Source organism: Dasypus novemcinctus, chromosome 3, assembly GCF_030445035.2.
Source record: "Dasypus novemcinctus isolate mDasNov1 chromosome 3, mDasNov1.1.hap2, whole genome shotgun sequence".
Classification (NCBI taxonomy): Eukaryota; Metazoa; Chordata; class Mammalia; order Cingulata; family Dasypodidae; genus Dasypus; species Dasypus novemcinctus.
The window spans coordinates 94,588,398-94,589,946 of NC_080675.1; the positions used below are offsets into that span (position 1 = coordinate 94,588,398).

The 1,549-nt window shown below is 40.1% G+C and overlaps 1 gene segment (V, D, J or C); it reads right to left on the reverse strand.

Annotated features, from left to right (window-relative positions):
- Positions 1–340: 340 nt before the first annotated feature.
- Positions 341–1,031, reverse strand: LOC101438348 (T cell receptor alpha variable 14/delta variable 4-like). The segment is given in 2 exon segments: positions 341–749; positions 916–1,031. Coding segments are annotated over 2 exon segments (363 nt in total).
- Between the last annotated feature and the right edge of the window lie 518 nt (positions 1,032–1,549).

Below are 1,549 nucleotides of genomic sequence, written 5' to 3' on the forward strand. Positions count from 1 at the left end.
AAATAATGTATTCTTAATAAATACTATTGAACAAAATTGTCTAAAAATTCAACAATTCACACATATTTTTACTGATTTTTTTTCAGCCATGAGTTTCTAAACTTCATTAGCCAATTTTTCCAATTAAATCTAATCACCAGATAGCAAATTATTTATTGTGGAAATTCTAAAAATAAAAATCTCAGTTGAAATAACACGTGTTCAATTTCAAGCCAGATTCAAGGGTAAAAGTGTTTTTGGTGAATGATAATTCTCTGCTAGGTCTATGAACCTCAACAGGTGTTTTCTTAGAATGGGTGTCTTCCTTCTAACTCTACACTGTGCTGCCACAGCCAAAGCCTCTTCCTCTCTGTAATGGTGATCCACTCTTGATCTGTACATCAATTGAGTGACTTGAGCAGAGCCCTGGGGTTTTTGTACACCTCCTTCCAGAACTCATCTCTCTGTGGGTTCATTCAGAGCACAGAAATACACAGCTGAGTCCCCCAGCTGTGAAGCTGAGATGACAAGGTCGATGGATTTTGTTGCTTTGTGGAAGTCCACTGAGTAGCGACCTTCTGCTGCATTTTGCTGGTTATAAGATTCTTGACGAATGAGGAAAATCATCTCTCCACTGCTGGGTTGCTTGTACCAGAACAGACCATAAGTTCCATCTTTAGTGTCATACGTGCAGTTCAGGGTTACAGTCTCCTTCTCCTGCACCAACATTGCTGGTTGGGCTTGAGTCACCTTCTGGGCAACACTGGATCCTGAAGGGAGAAGGATAGAATCAGCAGGTTAAGGGATAAGTGGTAGAGGAGGACAAGGCAATACTGTTTTTGTACTTTGTGACCGTCCTTCGCAAAGTCATAAGACACTGCTTGTACCTCATATGTTAGGTCCTAGAGAAGTTCCTCCCACCACAGCCATCCCTACCTAGCCACAATGAAGCCACGACTGCCTTCAGCAAACTGCAGAATGACATGTTAGAGCTCTTTTTCTAGTTGGAAAATACCTTCTTCTTTTCTAGGACTCTGCACTGTGAGGTGAACCTGACAGGGTGAGGAAGAATTAGTGAGCTCTGTGCTGCTGCTGCCCCAGAACAGGAAGCAGGGGTTTCCTGGAGTAGCAAGTGGGTGTGTGTCATGTCAAACTTTTCCATGCACTGACTGAGCATCTAGCCCAACCCAAACATCCTGTTATATAAAACGGCTTTTAATGTGATAAAAATTACGTCTGGAAATAAACACAAATAAAATTTTATATTGAATGAAAGATTGATGATCCAACCAATTGCTATATTCAGTCATTGTATATATGATGAAACTGAGGATGGGGACATTAAAAATGCTACATATAATGGATTTTGGAGACAACACAAGAGGTAATAATAATGTATCTACAGAACTATACTTAATATCATTCATCTTGCCAGCACCTAAGTTGGAAGTTATTCACTTTACGTAAGGTAGCACTCTTCATACTAATCATTGCAGCCCTTTAACCTACCAGCACATGAGATCTGTGAGATCTGCTACACTTAACCTTCTCTAACTAACAATATAACAGT